The 16156-nt window shown below is 36.6% G+C and overlaps 2 protein-coding genes across 4 annotated transcripts in view; one reads left to right on the top strand and one right to left on the bottom strand.

The window, feature by feature from the left end:
- The window catches only part of foxo1b (forkhead box O1 b), a 46533-nt gene that overhangs the window by 8102 nt on the left and 22275 nt on the right, over positions 1 to 16156 (top strand). Inside the window, exons 1-2 of one of the 3 annotated variants that reach the window (XM_079860813.1) lie at positions 8045 to 8177; positions 8312 to 8897. In XM_079860813.1, coding sequence (XP_079716939.1) covers positions 8343 to 8897 — 555 coding nt within the window. In that variant the 5' untranslated portion in view covers positions 8045 to 8177; positions 8312 to 8342. Of the gene's footprint in view, positions 1 to 8044; positions 8898 to 16156 lie in introns of those variants that run through there. The other 2 variants (XM_079860812.1, XM_079860811.1) reach the window with 2 other exon arrangements.
- On the bottom strand, positions 476 to 6894 carry vps26bl (vacuolar protein sorting 26 homolog B, like). Its single transcript, XM_079860818.1, has 6 exons — positions 6421 to 6894; positions 5015 to 5171; positions 4643 to 4807; positions 4309 to 4484; positions 2616 to 2758; positions 476 to 2433 (listed from the first exon to the last, which is right to left on the bottom strand). Exons 1-6 carry the CDS (start codon positions 6641 to 6643, stop codon positions 2299 to 2301), a joined length of 999 nt encoding a protein of 332 aa, XP_079716944.1. The 5' UTR covers positions 6644 to 6894; the 3' UTR covers positions 476 to 2298.

Raw genomic sequence — 16156 nt, 5'->3', positions numbered from 1 at the left:
TAGAATCTTCTAGAATCCCTTTTGTAAACTCTGCTAGTACCTTAGAGTGATTTCTAAATCATATACTTACAATTCTGTAAATATATACTGTACATACATAATATTAATATAGAAATATGGTTATCTAATGCCGTTTTAAGCAGCACTTTTTTTGCACAATGATAAATGTAAAGAAAGTTAAGAAACAATTAATTCTTGGTTCCTTAGTTTTGAAAGGATACACAGTGCTAATTTTTAAATCATATACATGAAGTCAGTAAACACAGTCTGGCACATAGAGCCATGAGTATTCAGCAAAGAGATGCTTTAGATTTGTGAAACAGACAGCAGAGGTATCACTTACTGTACACATCAAAACGTGAGCTTTAGTCCTCAGTGACAGGCAATGTCATGTTTTCGTTTGACACCAAAAGCAAGGGTTCTTTTACATGCCATATAAAAAAAAGGCATTTTAGCAAACAATATTTAGAGCCTAGTGTGTTTGATCAGTATGTCACAATCATTTTTCAGATCTAGATCTCAGTTTAAATTCATTCCCTGACACAAGGATCTTTTATTTTCTTACTGTAGTGAATGGAAGTACTAACTAAAGACCAATATTGTGAAATTGCAGTCTCAAAGAAGACAGCTCATCATGAGATGATTCATCCTGGTTTTTCGGATGGATAAACACCCCCAACGGTCCTAACATGACAAGAAATAATCACAACTGTGAGAGCCACCAACAAAGCACTGAATGCTCTGAATGGCAGCCGTAATAAACCTTGTTCAGGTTAGAAGCCATATTAAATTTAACGCAGGTGAAAATGAGGCTGTGAGGGATAGATTTAGTCTTTACAATTGCACGCACTGTCTAAAGGTATTAGATCAAGACATTTTGTCAGCCGAACAATCGTATTGATATTAAACAACAGTACAATTCATTGAACGCACTGTAATTCTATCCCTCACACCCTATTTTCATTGCTGTCAAGAATTTAATATAGCACTACCCTGATTGAGGTCTATGAGCCTGCAATTTCAAAATGGGTGTGCAATCACTTCCAGGACATGCATCCCTTATACTGCGCCTTATACTTCTGCTTCATCCTGATAACTTTATCAGCATTTGCTAAGTTGCACTGGTATGGTCAAAGATTGCAGGTCATATATTGGTTAGTAAAAGGTTAGAGCAATGAAATGTAATATGAGAGCTGATCTTCAGTGTTGGTAAAAAAAAAAAAAATAGAACAAAAATGAATGCCATTAATGGAGACATTAATGCCTCCTGAATTCTAGAAATTATTCACTGACAGGAATTAAAGAATATTAAACCTCAAAACAGCCTGTGACAACGCAGTGACACTTTAAAATATGGTTGTTCAATAGTTAACCTTATTGTAAAGTGTTACCCAAGAAATTTCAACCAACAACGTCAAACATTTTGGTTTCCCATAACCAAACCATAACAGCAATAATACTGAATTTTTTTTCTACATTTTAAAACATGGCAAGGAGCTTGTTAAAGTAGTATTATGTCAATACAAACCAACAGACTTTAAAATAAAAATAAAATGCAGGTGCATTTCAGTTCAGCTACATACTTGTAGGGAAATTAATTTGGTTTGTTAGCTGAATCTAAACAGAAATGTGTGATTAATTTGAGGCTGATATGGAGTTTAGGGTTCCTCCTGAGACACTAAAATCACATTGGCAAAAACCCTGAAGTGCTTATAATTTATCTTCGGGAATGGCAACAAAACGTAAAAAGGCATGTGTTGGTAAGCATACTGTATATAAAAAGAAAAATCACTAAAAATATGAATTAGTTAAATACCATTTCAGTAGAAAACAGAAACTGAACACTGTATGCAATGTATATGTTACGAAAGAAGAAATCTACAATAACAAAACATTCAATACAGAATTTTAAAAAGGCTGGTAAAGGAAGATAGAGATGGAATGTGTTTGTGTTGTCTAGATGGACAGCTGAAATGCTTCAATTAAATATACGGTCAATAAATCAATTAATTCCAGGGTGGCGGACAAAAAAAGTAAACAATCTCAGAGGAACCGCCAGGAAGAATTTGTAAATATCAAATCGTGTTTTTTGGAGTCAGTGTTTTTGCTTTTCACATTCATCCCTTTTTTAAAAGCTACTTAAGAACTTGTTGATCATAAACTGTAATGTTTAGGAATGCGAAATATCATGTTTACGTTGCTCAATCTATTTTGGGAGCACATGCCTTCTTTAAATCCATACACACACACACTCTCTAACACATACACACATGAGATGATTAGCTGACATGGTTAGGTTCAGTTGCTGTCCTCTTTAGCTTGAGAGAGTGCTTTCTCTGAGCTTGCCGAGCCTTCGAAGCGCTGGGAGGCGATGGCAGCCTGATGGGACATGCTCTTCCTCACAATGTCTCCCTTCCTCCATAGTGTAATCTCCTATGAATCCACAAAGGATGATAAATAAATAACAACACACAAAATAGATCATGTTCTGAACAATTAATGATTATTTCACCATTGCTAGGGAAACAAGTATGAATCCTTAAACACAAAATGCATAACTTGTGGACTAATTGTTTCATATTTAGTTTCCTATTTTTCATTTATTTAACACCAACCTGTTGTTTGAAGTAACGTCGCTCTTCTTCATCAATGAGTACCAGATTCAGGTAATAACGAACAGAGAATTTCTTATTAATGTCCCTCATGGTGGGCGTCATCTCGTACCCAGCCAGAAAAAGACGGATGGGGATGGATTCACCTAAAACCATTAAAGATAAAAATTCAAATTCAGTATACTTCATTTCAAGTCAGTTGTAAACATGCTTCACATTAAAGGTGCAGTAAGCGGTTTCTGAGAAACACTTGATATTTGAAATCAACCCAATCAAACACACCCCTCCCTTCATTGCTCTGCCCTCAAAATGCACAAACACCCAATGCAAGAGTGGATGTCCTTCATCATAGCTGAAGCGAAGCAAAATAGGAACGAAAAGAACAAACAAATGAACAGGAAAAAATTAACTCTATACAAGCAAGAGTTGGTTGCTAGTCGCAGACAAACAATGAAACTCAAAACTGTCCTGTTTCTATAGCTAACATTACAAACAGCATATCTTTGCAAAACCAATGTTACTCACGTATGAAGCAGAAACAACGAAGCCTCCGCATCCGTTTTCAGGCCTTCCCGCTTCCGTCTCTCCAGCGCTGGAAAGCTTTTCTAATTTTAACGTGGGTCCTAAAGCTCTTGCCTAATCATAGCCCTTCTTTTTCCCATTATATTCCTCTGAACTTTTTTTTTGTAATGTCTCTCAGCCATCTCTCTTTCTACAGTCTTTCTTACAATCTCCCTCTTGCTCACTCTCTCTCCTCCTCCCCATCATGAGTGTAAATGCCCCCTACTGCTGATTGGCTACAAGTGTGTTGTGGTGCTCGGTCCGATCCACTTTCAACATCGTTTCTCAGAAATTGCTTACTGCACGTTTGATCCAGCAGAAACTTCATATTTATAAATATAAGTGACCATCAGGAGGTGTCAAAGGAAAGGATCACCCAAAAATGAAAATTATCCCATAATTTACTCACCCTCAAGTCATCCTAGGTGTATATGACTTCCTTCTTTCAGCCAAACACAGAGTCAAATCGGAAGTATCCAGTATCGGAAGCATCCAAATCAGAAGTATCCCAAAGGAAGATATTTTGAAGAATATGGGTAACCAAATTTTTGGTTTATTCAGATTTTTTTATATATATACCATGGAAGTCAACGGTACCCCACAATTGTCTGGTTACCCATATTTTTCAAAATACATTCCTTTGTGTTCAGCAGAACAAAGAAATGTTTACAGATTTGGAACAACTTGAGGGTGAGTAAATAATTACAGAATTTTCATTTTTGGGAGAACTATCCCTTTAAAAAATGCCTTCTGAATCCAAGAGATGGGTTTTTGTAAGATAAACGTGCATACGGCCATTGCTGAAAGCCAGTGATTATAGTTTATAAAGTTTTAAATATGGAGATTTTTCTTACAAAAACCAATCGCTTCGCTTCAGAAGGCATTTATTAACCCCTTGGAGTTGTATGGATTACTTTTTTGACGGATGAATGCTCTTTTTGGAGCTTTAAAAGCTCGGGCACTATTCAATGCCATTATAAAACTGGGAAGAGCCAGGATATTATTTAATACAACTCCGATTGTGTTCAGCTGAAAGAAGAAAGTCATATACAACTAGGATAGCTTGACAATGAGTAAATTATGGGATAATTAAATTTTTTGTGTGTGATCTATTACTTTAAGAATTGTTTCATACCTCGAACAGGTGCTCCATCCATAATCTCGTATTTTGCAATGGTATCATTTTCATGGTACACATTTGGCCCTGTCCCTGTTGTCTCCCGTTTAATAATATCAATTTCCATGTGTTTGATCTTAATTCGCACCAATAGGAAATAGATCTTCCCCACAATCACATCTTTCAGATGATACCTGCCATTTTCAAGATTTTTAGGAGGGAAAGAAACAGGGAAAAATGCAAAAAAATATATCAATAAGTGACAAATTTTAATTTTATTGAACTATTTTAACATTTACAAATCAGCTAAGCCATAAAAACCTCCCATCCTCTGGCTGTTTTTCAGACTTACTTCGACTTGTTGTACTCAAACTCAATGTGCAGACAGTCCTCAATTCCCACTTCCATCTTTATGGAGGAGTTGAGTTCTGGATATGTACTGAGTGTGTGCACTACGATGTCCATCTCTTTGCAGATGTCATTCAGTCTCCTGCTGATGGTTGCCCGCAGGAAATAGCTGAGGGAAAAAATTAGAGTTTATAATAAAATCATTAAAAAAAATAATCATTCATTAAAATAATCATTAAAAATAAAAATAAAAAATATATATATTTTATATATATATATATTTATTTATATAAAGTCTATCAAATAAATGTACAACATATTGTGTAAGCTCAAATACACAATCTTTACTGAACTTCACAATGACAGGAACACATACCGTAGTTTTACATTCTGGCCTGTGTAGGACTCGTACGGTTTCTCCACATGTGTGAACTCAAAATCAAAGGTCTGAGATTGAGCCATTTCTCCAGGCCGAGCTAAATCCTTTACCAGAGAGACAAACTCATGATGGTTTCCTCTGTCATAGTACAATTCTACAAGGAAAATGAAGACGACACAGGAGAGAAAATGTGATTTCTTAATAAGTTTGCATATTTTGTTCAAATTAGAACAATTCTTTAATGGTTTGAGTTTGTTAGGTTTGGAACAACATGAGGGTGAGCAAATGTTTGGGTGAATTAACCCTTTAAAATACAATAAATATAAGGATGTATAAATATCACATCAGGGAAAACATTTAACATTTTCTATACATCCAGGTTACTTAACATTTCTTTGTGATGCTTCAAGGGTATATACTGTATGGCTTTAAATAGAGCGCTAACTTAGAACAAGGAGTAACAATCATGGTTTAGGGAAACTGTTCATTTCTGAAAATAAAAACAGGATCCATTGCTTGTGGCAAGCATCCAGAGGTGTGGTTTCTATACTGCCTTTTTTTACTAGAGATAGGAAGTCGACTCACTTAGGAGAATCGGTTCTTTTGAACAATCAGATTCAAAGAACAGGTTAAAAAGCGATTCATTGATTCTTTTATAAGTTGCACATATTGCTGCTCATAATGGGTTTTAATTATAAGGGTGTTTCTTTATTTTGTATGTAACGATAATTTAACGAAATTTTTTGTATTCATGATTCAGCTAATATTGTGCTATTTATTTAGAACCTAAATATAATTTGCAAATACATTAAATAAAACTAAATTTCATTTTCTGTTCTTAGCTGAAAACTGTTAACACTATTTCTTTAACTATTTATTTGTAACATTTCTGTTTTTTGGCTATTAAAAATATATTCGCCTCAACGGTTCTCGATTAATTATGGAAAATGCCTAAACAGGACGGTGCTCGGATCAACAGGTTGGTGAGCAAAGAGTTGTTAGATGAATGCAGAATAAAATACTAGTGTTTAATCTTTTCCTTTAGAATAAAGATTTCGAAAAGCGATTTCAGAACGATTCGGTCCGAAATCGTGAAGGAATCATTAAGACCCGTTTTGTGAACCGGTTCGTTCGAATCACTGAAAATATTCAACTCGAAAGAACGATTCGATCACAAATCAACCATCGTTAATGTGTCATATGTCACGAGACAAGGTTTTTGTAATTTGACACTTCAGCATTTTTAATGCTTCAGTCTGAGTCCCCTTTATTAAACTTACATGGAAGAAAAAAAAAAAAAAAAAAAAAGCAAACAAACACAGATGTAAATGTATTAAGCGGTAACATTACAGCACATTCGTTACGTCATCAGGCATCGCTCGTTCATATTACGTTGCACTTACCGATTTGCCCGATAAATTCTATTTTGATCCCTTGATGCTCGAGCCTCTTCCCTGGGTTTTTCAGGGTTACATTGACTTTCCCAGAGACTGTCTCCCCGTCGTAAAACAGAAAGTATTTGTCCTTTTTCCCGTCCTCTGTTTTGTGCTCGGCCTTTTTTCTCGTCTCGGCATCATTTAAAACTACGTCAATTTCAGCACTTTGTCCGAAACTGAAGAAGCTCATCCCGACACCTTGTGCTGGACTGGAATCCTTTTGTATTCTAACACCTGGTCCAATTCCACATCAATACAATTGCGTCCTCTTTACAAGCTAGCTGCTTTATCTTCTGCAATGCATGTACGTTTATAATAGACTGTTCAAGATTAAATTGTGCTATCTCTTCATATGGCTCCTGTATTACTACCTGCGGAGGATTTTCAGCAATGTACAAACAGACACAAGCTTCAGAAATGATTTTACTTCCGGGATAGTCCACGTAAATATTTTTTTCAAAATAAAAGTCTTATAGAGACTATTGAAATCAAATGTAACATAATAGAATTTAATTTATCAAAGGGCAATTGTACGAATGATTAATTGTATTGAGGATTTAAATGCTTTTAATAATTTGGTGCACACAAAATGTTATTTAATAATTGGGGAATATTTAAAACTTGGTGTCACTGCCATGTAGTTAATGTCTCCCTCTAGTGAGTAACTTTGATAGGCTCTGCATGAGCACCGGTTACACACACACTCTCACATTTGACTTTGCCACATGTATGCTTAGTTGAAAACATAAAGCATCTTAGTACAAATATAGGAAGTCCAACAAGATACAGAATATAGACTGTTTGACAGGCGAATAAGTGCCAAATGGTTTATAAATCTCACTCCACTCTGCCTTTTAAATCTTGATGAAAGGACCGCTTTCAAAGCCTATTAACAAATATTAAACTGGTGATTATTTGATATTATACAACTAAAAATGTGAATGGAAAGTTAAACTGTGGTCAAATTCTTTCTTGGCAGTCATAATCCTCTGTAAATCCTGTTTAACTGAAATTTGGGAAAAGCCATTTTAACATTAAACTAATATCTATTTTTGTTACTAGTAGGTACTAGTACTAGTATTTTAATAACAAGTAAATAATCCAATTCTGACTTGTATCTTTTTCAGTTTCACTAACAACTATATTATTCCCAGATCTATTCAGTTAGTCACTAGTACTTATTTATTTGATTGGCTACTAGTACTTATTCCTTTGCTGATAATGACAAGTATCTGTCCCACTGTTACTGGTAATGAATTGCTCATTTTTTGCCACTGAATCATATGGGGATATGTTGATCAGATATTAACTATTCACTTCTTAACTAGTGAACTAGTGAGATAAGAAATGTTTCTATTAACAACTGGGAGATACTACTATATCTATAACTAGTCACTAGAAATAAGTACATCTAATGAACATATGCTATAGTTATAGCCTAGTGAAATTGAAAATAGATACTGTCACTATTGAATTACTCTTAATTACAGTAACATAAAATAGATAGGCTAGTACTTTGTAGAAATAGCCTGCCATAGGGATAAACTGGAGTAGCGTGGGTTATGCAAACGTAATCTCTGTTTACCTTTTGAATACGCGCTTGTGATTGGCTGACGCGGCTCTCACTCCCGCTGTGGGCGTGGCCAGGTCACTCTACTCTAAAACGCGCTGCTCCCTGAAAGCGCTTCATAACAGTCATTTCATTTAAAACCGCGCTAGGCATGGTACGATTCACACATCGCTGAGTTATACAGTGCTATCAGACATAGGGCTTAATTGTCAGTCAGATATGATCATGTGCGATTGTTAGTGTTAGCTAACTAGACAAAATCTTCACTGCACTTATCATCTGTTTAAGGACAGTCAGCTGACTTGGGTTTGATTTTGGGATGGCAGAAGCGCAGCAACAGCTGGTTGACATCGACCCGGATTTCGAGCCTCTCTCCCGTCCGCGCTCATGCACCTGGCCGCTGCACCGACCGGAATTCAGCGAGCCGGGGAGCTCGAACACGTCCTCCCCGGCACCGTCCGTCAAGCAGGAGCAAGGTATCGTGGACTTTATTAACAGCCTAAGTTTACTAGAAGAGACCGAGGACTACCAGGAGGAGAAACCCGTCCTTTTGAACGACTTCCACTGCCAGGACACCTGCGTTCATCCCCAGCAACAGCATCCCCAGCAGCCGAATCCCCAGCTGACGCACCCGCAACAGGTGCCGCCGCTCCCCGCCCCTGCCAGCAGCTCCAGCCCTGCAGCGGCCCAGAGGAAGAGCAGCTCGTCTCGTAGGAACGCGTGGGGGAATATGTCATACGCTGATCTCATCACCAAGGCGATCGAGAGCTCCCCCGAGAAGCGGCTCACCCTGTCTCAGATCTACGAGTGGATGGTGAAGAGCGTGCCTTACTTCAAAGATAAGGGCGACAGCAACAGCTCAGCCGGCTGGAAGGTAATGGCTCACCGAGGCCAAGCAGAAACGTGATTAAAAGTAGCATTGGAAGCTCAGATGTGCATAAGTACAGAATACTTCATAAGATTTAAACACACACTCGCATCTATAAAAGTAGTTTGTACACTGAAAGCATCCCTTTGATGTGAAGTGTCCATTAAAGTATTTAATTTTTTAATGATAAGATCGTCAACTCAAAGCATGAATCATTGAAAGCACTTTTGGTGTGTTGCAAGGTAATTGAAGGGATTAAATTATAGCCTATGTGTTGTTTATCATTTCATGTATAAATCTAACAAGATTTTTTTAAGAATTATTATTATTTATTTTTTTTGGAAGTGTTTTTCAGCCGACTTATGCAATTGTTATTACCTTAATTTAAATACTGTTTTTGACAGAGGTCCTGAATGGCCCTGGCCAAAATAACCCATGCAACCACCCACAACTGTCTGGCCCACCTTATATTTTAGAGGCTTTGTTGGGTGAATTTAATTTAGTTAAATCTTTTTGACTTGACTGATGTTTTTTGACTAGCTAATTTAGGTGTTAGCCTACCACATGAAACCCATGTTTAGGTAACTTTTTTTTCCAATGTAGGCCCCTAAAAAATGTTTAGTGTAGTATACGACAGTAACAATTAGCCCTCAAATGCTTGGTTGTGGATTCCCTCTCAGAGCAAATAAATGACATGCGGTTTGTTATGGAATTTGAGGCTCGAAAGAGCTCACAGTGTTCAGAAGAATGCATAACATCCCAGTATCAGCTGCACATGATGCCAGTTCAGTTTAATCGTTGTTTAATTTCCTTGACCGAAAAGCTTGTGGTTTGTCTTTCTGCCGTCAACCTGACGTACAGAGAGGGTTAAATGATGGATCTTACAAATTTGCATACGCTCATGTGAAAAAAGAAAGAAAAAAAATCACCCTCATGTCGTTCCAAACCCCATATGACCCTTTTGTTGTTTCTGTGAAACACAAATATAGAAAATTAGTTTTTCATGCTGGTACTGAAGCTTACAAGCTTAAAAAAAGATGCAAAACCACCATTAAAAAGTATCATAAACATGAAAAGAGTGACCATTAAAGTATTTAAAGTTTATACTTTTTGTGAGTATATAATGACACATTTTGTGCGAACTGTCCCTTTAATTTTGTAGTTTATCTAGTAATGTGAGGGACTGTGGTCATTTTCATTGGTTGTAGTCATGTGACCTATTGTACTAGCACACTTTTGGTGATATGAAGACACATTTTTAAAGCTTCTTAGGTGCTTTAAGGTGGCTGATGACTATTTTGAGTCCAAGAGGGCTGCCATGAGTGAGGTGGAGCAAACAGAGAGTGGTTTCAGTGTTGAAAGAGTCTTTGTCAACCTGTCATTTATCTCTAGAGCACTTGTTCCTGTCTCTGATTCACCCCTCCATACAAGCCACTTTTGTTTCTTTGCTTGTTCTGTGTGTAAATGGAAATACAAATCCTTACCGTCACACAGGCCTCCTCCCATCACTGAGCTAAAAATACCGGCAGGATTACCTGTCATTACAGGGAGACACAATTACCTGAAAGGTGTGGTCCGCCCCCCCTCCTCACCGCCATTGGCTCTACACGCCACGGCAAAACATTGTCTGGACTCATCCACCTGTGACATCATAGTTTCAGCATTCCAGTCACTCATTGGATGTTTGTACTGTTGGACTGTTCTTTATCATCATAGTGTGTACATACCTGAGACTGGAAAAGTATTCTGCTTCCTCTCCCAGTAGATTCCCATCTGCGACGGTCCCATTAACGTAGTAAAACCTGAGCACCAAAATAAGGGGTTTGCTGTGGTGCTGTTGACTCTGTCATATGATTATACATTTTTATTTATTTATTAATTTTGCTGGCCCAATCAGGACATTAGTTTAGATACGTATGGAAGCTTGTTTCCACCACAGAATTTTAAAAGAAAATTGCGACCTTTTTATCTCACAATTGCGAGTTTACATCTCGCAATACTGACTTTATTTCTCACAATTGCGAGATTCTAAACTCACATTGCGAGAAATAAACTTTCAATTCTGACTTTTTTTCTCAGAATTGCATGTTTGTATCTCACAATTCTGACTTTATACCATGCAGTTGCAACTTTGTATCATGCATTTCTGAGATAAAAAGTCAGAATTGCGAGAGAAAAAGTCGCAATTACCTTTTTTTTATTCTGTGGCAGAAACAAGCTTCAATAAACAGATGCTTGCAAGACAAATTATTCTTGCAATTTGGATAAAACCTCATGTGTTTGTCAGTTGGATACATTTACCATGGTGACATATTTAAATCAGAATCATTTGCAACAAGAAAAAGTTAAGTTTGAAAGACATCAAAACTGCATCTGACAATGTAAATGTATATTGACAAATATAAGCTAGAACTGTCTGCAAACTGATCTCTTTTGTTCAGTATTTTTAGTTCAAGCCATGAATTTGAATGTAAAAGCTAGGTCAAGGAGATTGAAGTGAAAATGCTCCCCTGCAGTGCAAATGTCTCCGGGTTTAAAGGTTAAAGGTCATTTGTGGAGCACGTCATGGGAGGAGTCCATGTTCATACCCTCAAAGTCAAAGTGAAATAATGAAAATAGTGTTTAGACTTATTTTATGAGGTTCCGGCACACAGTACAGTATGCTGTTTCTTAACTCTCTTGTGTCTTTAAATATGCACACCATTGTTTTAAACGCCTTAAGTAATCAAATGCACACGCACATACAGGTAGAATTCAATGTGGGTCAGTTTTGTAACTCCCAAGAGCCCTCATAACCACCATTACTTTAAAATGGCATGTACTTTCTATTTCGCAGCCCTAGCAGTCTGCACCCAGAGCTAGAGATGTATTTATGTGTCTGTGGTATAGTGATACTATCTTGTGTGCAGACCTACTGTAGCTTGTTTTTTTTGTAATTGAAAACATGCTTTACCATTCATGACATTTTTCTTTCACTTGTCATTTTTACCATTTAATTCCATTCATAATGTCATTAGCAGCTCTAAGAGTTACTCGTCTGAATTAATAAATGAACTCATGTGGTTTTCATTAAGTTATTATAGAAAAAACATGCTTTCTCACTTCCCCCTCTTTCTCAGGCTTTTAAAAATGTTTAACTCTGAGCCCTATTTACAGCACATGAACCCAGTTACCTCTAACATCAATTGAAGTCTACCATAGGTCTTTCACCTCTCCCACTAACAAACACACGCATGCACAAACATGCAAGCTATACATTTGTACAATAGTGTTTTCAGGCCATTTCAAGGCATACACAATATTTGTTCAAGCTTATCTTGAGCAGATACTAATTTCTATTCTCATTTGTCTGTCAGTAAGTTTCGACTGTAGGCTTACTAGCCACTGATTCTCCAAAGCTAGTCAGTTTTGACCTGTTTGTGGATTCGAAGTGTGCATTAGCTAGTTTTAAAATTAAAATTCAAGAATTTTGCATTTCAGTTCTACAGTTTGTGAAACTCTGGAACAGATTCTTAGAATTGATCAGATAGATAAATGTCAGTACTTACAGGTGAATTGTGCAGAGGTTGAAGTTTGTGGTTTGTAGATGATACCTGCTCTACATAATATGGGTAGTGCATAATTAGCATTGTGCAAGGTGCAGCAAAATTGAGGGGCATTCTGCTCTTTTTTTACACACACTCAAATTGAAAGAGAGAAAGGAAAGGGTGGAAAGGGTTCAAAATGAAATGAAAGCACATGCAGCGCTGCTTGTACCACAGACGCATGAAAGACTTCATCGCTGTGGCTTGGTGCAGACTTTGGCTCTGTGGGTATGTGGCTTTTAATCTAGAGCTACATCAGTGTGCATGCATGGGACAGTAGCGTGACTGAAAAGTTACATGTGAAAACCCTCTGAACTCATCAGATATCAGGAAAAAAGTCCCCAAACTGAAATGTCAAATGACGACAACCGGATGTCTGCGCCAAAGGTGTGATGCAGAACAAGTGTGCTATGCAGTCACCTTGAACAATTCACGTGAAAAGTGATTTAATTCTGTACTTTCATTGTTGGCACCAAAAATAATAATGAATAATGGGGGATTTAATTCATTGACAGAATTGTTGAATTGGAGTAGTATTGGACACATATTATTGGTAATGATTTGGATTAAATTAAAGTTGAAATTAAAGTGACTTTTAGGTGAAATGAAGCTGATTTATTTGAATGGGTTTCTGTAGGTGAGATCATATTTGTAGTGGAAATCTGAATTTGAATTGAAATGATTTTCATTGAATTGCACTGAGGTGTAGCATTCCTGCAGGTAAGAAAGAAGCATGGAAGCCTAGAGCGTCCTTTGTGATGAAGACACAGAAATAGGTATGAGATAGACAGGAATTTACCCTTTAGCTTGCCAGAGACATTCCTAAAAAAAAAACTTGTTTGCGCTTGCTACGGAAAGACATATGCATTTTAGCTGGAAGCATTCCCTGGACTTATCTGAGCTGAAGTCATGCCAACTTTCGATAATTATTCTAGAAAGCAAGACAATAAGGCATTTGTGTAATGTCAGAGCCATACCACAAGAAATCACACCCAAGACCTCTCACTGTGCTTTTTCTGACCACAAAAGACCAAACATGTCTCTTAACTTCTTTTTTGGTCCATTTAATGAGTTAAAAATATTACAATGATCTGTACATTTTATATATAGATAGAGCCTAGGATGAATTTTTTTTTTTTTTTTTTTTTGGAAAGCAATTCATTCATTCGGAGAATGAGTTTAGAGATAAGTTCAGAGAAAAATTAAATTTGGACACATTGTCTTGACACATTGTACTTTTTTTTTTCTTGTTTTATTTATTTAACAAAAGTTTAAAATAATAATTTATATTTTTGTGTTTTTGAAAGAAGTCTCTTAAGCTGACCAAGGTTGCATTTATTTGATAAAACATTCAGTAAAATCAGTAATATTGTGAAATATCATTACAATTTAACAGACCTGTTTTCTACTTAATATATTTAAAAATGTAATTTATTCCTGTTATGACAAAGATGAATTTTCAGCATCATCCAGTCTTCAGAGTCACATAAATAGATATATTTTGTAACATTATAAATGTCTTTACTGTCATGTTTGATCAGTTTAATTGCTAAATAAAAGTATTATATATATATATATATTTTTTTTTTTTTAATCTTACTTGCCCCAAACTTTTGAATGGTAGTGCATCACTGTTTCCATAAAAATATAGTAGCAAAAACTGTTTTCAACATTGATAAAAATAAGGACCATTATTAATAATTGACCAATAATTGAAAATAATTGAGCAGCAAATCAGCATATTAGAATGATTTCTGAAGGATTGTGTGACATTGAAGACTGTAGTAATGATGCTGAAAATTCAGCGTTGCCATCACAGGAATAAATTACATTTTAAAATATATTAAAATAGAAAACTGTTATATTCTTTATATATATATATATATATATGTACACACACATACTGTGCATATGTGTGTGCGTGCGTAATGTTATTTTTTATTTCATTTTTATATGTATTATAGACAAATATATAAAAACACTGTGCGAAGATTGTTCAGTACAGCTGTGTAGTCATTCAAAGTGTGTGTCTTCAAAAGGTCAACAACATCCAGACGGTGGTATATCTCCACATCTTGTTGTCAGCTCCTGTCAGTCATATCGATGAACGCAACTTATTGGCGCCATGTCTTTAGTGTTGGAGGTACCATGGGAGGTCTGAATTGTTGTTAAAGGGATGGTTCGGAGTAATTTCAACCTAGGGTCCTTTGCACCATGACCTCGAGCCAAACACCCCCCCAGAAGCTTTTTTTCCCTTGGTCAAACATTATTAAAGTTAGAGCTTATTTAGAGATATCAGCCGAATGGCTTTGTGCAGGCGCTAATGGATCCAAGGTTGTATCTGATAAATTACCCCACTAATAATGCCCAGAATGATACCAAACTTCTACAGTAGTACAAATAGGTTCTGTACTTTACTCTGTAAACGAGGCATTGGAAAGTTTGTAAGTACATCAGGAGTTTATTTAAATAACACTTGCCTGATGACTTATGCTACCGCTAACCCGGACGTCGAGGTCAGTTTCGTGATTTGGGAAAAGCCCGTAAAAGTCCTGGCAGAAACTGATGCATAAGGATGTAGTGTAACGACGCCCAGTTCCAGGAACGCACTAATATTTTGTTGGTAGTACCAGTTTGCAACAATTATTAGTTAAAGGTCCCATTGCATGGATTATTTTATTATTTTAGAATGTTTTCTGGGCTGCCCTTATAATGTTAGTATGTTTTTTAGATCAAAAGTTGTTATAATTTAGAAATAAAAGGCGTATTTTCTAGCCTGATTTTAGCTTCTGATTTGAACGCTCTGTTTGAAGGGGCGTGTCTGCTGGGAGACTTCAGTGTAAACGCCCACTGCTGTGATTGACTGACATGCTTGCATATGAAATATTTAGCATTACATCATGTGGAACTCTCTCGAAAACTTTTACTATTATAGCTATTATACGTTTTTACTATTACAGCTATTGGGATTAATGAATTGTGAGAAGTTTTTTATGTATTTAGATCTATTCCCATCACATAAAAGGTTGCAGTGATGAGCATTGAGCAGATGACAGCCTGTTGATCGCGTGAATGAAGATCTTATCATTGCAACGCAGTTTCTGCACTGTCACTAATGATTTCACCAATGCAAACATGAGGTAAGTACAGTAAGAGCTTCGTTGTGCAGTGTAACGGCGTCATTGATTTCATAACGAGTTTTGGCAAGTGTCCAGATAAACTCACGCTGTGTGATTGACAGCTTGGGCGATTGGAAAGGGATTGTTCTTTGATCGCTTTCTGTATATATTAATCACCGTTTAAGTAAGATTATTTTCATCCTAGTAAGAGAAACGACGTGAAGTTGATCGTTTAGTCACTGGCTTGATTTACTGATGCATAAACAGTATTGAACGACTTTGAGAGAAAGATTATCTGTCTGAACTTGAACAATCACACATCAGAAATTCACATAACCCACTGGTTCTTCAGAGGCTCGGATGAAGGAACTAAAAAAATACCTTTGTGTTCATTTGTACATCCAAACACTGAGCAACTGCCATGCTTCGCTCGTTTGCAAGCCATGATGTCTCTCGAGGAAAAAACAATATCGCGCTCGCGCAGCTCATTTTCTCATGGGCAGGCCAAATTCTCTTTGCGGGCAAAGAAGAGAAAGGGGAGGTAACCTTTCCCCTTATGACA

Source organism: Squalius cephalus, assembly GCF_949319135.1.
Source record: "Squalius cephalus genome assembly, chromosome: 24".
Classification (NCBI taxonomy): domain Eukaryota; kingdom Metazoa; phylum Chordata; class Actinopteri; order Cypriniformes; family Leuciscidae; genus Squalius; species Squalius cephalus.
The sequence above is the reverse complement of the archived record's forward strand: the minus strand, read 5'-3'. Positions and strand labels throughout refer to the sequence as shown.

Excerpts from the sequence above, each read along its gene's own strand:
- vps26bl (XM_079860818.1), bottom strand. The coding sequence starts at position 6,643 with ATGAGCTTCTTCAGTTTCGGACAAAGTGCTGAAATTGACGTAGTTTTA. Across the intron at positions 4,808-5,014 it reads GGCCAGAATGTAAAACTACG|CTATTTCCTGCGGGCAACCA; the intron begins GTATGTGTTCCT and ends TTTTTCCCTCAG. Across the intron at positions 4,485-4,642 it reads TTTGAGTACAACAAGTCGAA|GTATCATCTGAAAGATGTGA; the intron begins GTAAGTCTGAAA and ends TGAAAATGGCAG.